The sequence below is a fragment of the Cynara cardunculus genome (assembly GCF_001531365.2).
Source record: "Cynara cardunculus var. scolymus isolate 2C chromosome LG 7, CcrdV1, whole genome shotgun sequence".
NCBI lineage: Eukaryota > Viridiplantae > Streptophyta > Magnoliopsida > Asterales > Asteraceae > Cynara > Cynara cardunculus.
The window spans coordinates 25134-26563 of NC_037534.1; the positions used below are offsets into that span (position 1 = coordinate 25134).

Below are 1430 nucleotides of genomic sequence, written 5' to 3' on the forward strand. Positions count from 1 at the left end.
CTAAACATATATGGAGTATTATTGATGAAAGGAAATCTTTATGGGTTAAATGGGTGCACACATATAGGATGAAAGGAAGGAATTTCTGGGATGTTCACGAGGTTTATAATTCAGCATGGGGTTGGAGGAAAATTTTAAGAATTCGGGGTAAGTTTAGGAACAATATCATTCATCACATTGGGGACGGAGCTAAAACTTCTTTGTGGTTTGAATATTGGCATCCAGCAGGTCCGTTATGATTGTTTATTACTAAAAGGGAAATGTATGAAACCTGCTTATCTGTTAACTGTACGGTTAAGGATCTTTGGGATGGGGTCTCTTGGAAATGGCCGTTGGAACTGTTAGATAGGCATGGTGTTGTTTTGGGTAGCTACAAACCAAGATTGATAGCTAATGTTGCTGATGTGGTTAAATGGAAGGATAGGCAGGGCAGATTAAAAGACTTTGGAGCTGATTTGGCCTGGAATGAAATTAAACAATGTAGAAAGGTTGTTGGTTGGGCTGATTGGGTGTGGTTTCATCAAAATACTCTGAGACATGCTTTTATCCTATGGCTGGCTATTAAAGAGAGGCTGAGGACCAGGGAAAAGTTAGTTAGCTGGAATATTGGTGATGCAAGTGAATGTGTTTTCTGCAAAAAGCACTTGGAGTCCCATAATCATGTTTTTATGGATTGTGATTTCTCTAAGGATATTTGGAATTCTTTTCTTGCTCTGGTGAATTTGGATGGTTTCTTCGTGGATATTGTTGACAAGGATGATGGATGGGCCAGATTTATCAAGATTAGTAGTATTCCTTGTAAAAAGTCATGCTGGAATTTGATAAAGAGATGGCTTTTTGGGGCTGTGGTGTACTTTATTTGGCAAGAGAGGAATTATAGAATTTTTCAAGCTAAAGAAAGGAAGGTGGATGGTATTTGTTCTCTAATTAAAGACTATGTTAGATTAAAGATGTTGGGTGCTGACATAAAGAAAGGAAGAATGTATGCTCAAGCTCTGAGGAAATGGGGCTTTAAAGAGTTGGATTGTGAGGATGGTCAGAAAATTGAATAATGGATTTGCTCTTGATGGTCTGGCAGGGATGTCTCATATGGTTGATAGTCTGGGTGGTCTTTAGAGAGATTATGAGAATTTCTGCTCTGCTCGTGAGGATCCTTGGGGTGGGTTTTTAAGGGGTGGACCGAAAAAATATGGGTTACATTGGGTTTTTGACGGGGGGACTGGGAAATATATTTTTTACTAACATCTTTCATATGCAGGTACAATTTGTTCTTCTGAGGAGTGGAGGTTTAGGAGGTTAGGATGGTTTATTGGGATTTCATATGCTTTGGAGTTTAGGGGGGTGTTTTGTTTTTTGGACAGGGTGTTTATGTTGCTTTCAGGTGGTATAAGGTGGAGTATTGGTGGTCTATGGTTTGAACTTATCTTCTG

At 39.1% G+C, this 1430-nt stretch overlaps 1 protein-coding gene across 1 annotated transcript; it reads left to right on the top strand.

The window, feature by feature from the left end:
- Window positions 1-260: 260 nt before the first annotated feature.
- LOC112515604 lies at window positions 261-1052 on the top strand. The gene has a single exon (XM_025122504.1). The coding sequence runs from the start codon at window positions 261-263 to the stop codon at window positions 1050-1052; it is 792 nt and encodes a 263-aa protein (XP_024978272.1).
- Window positions 1053-1430: the final 378 nt, after the last annotated feature.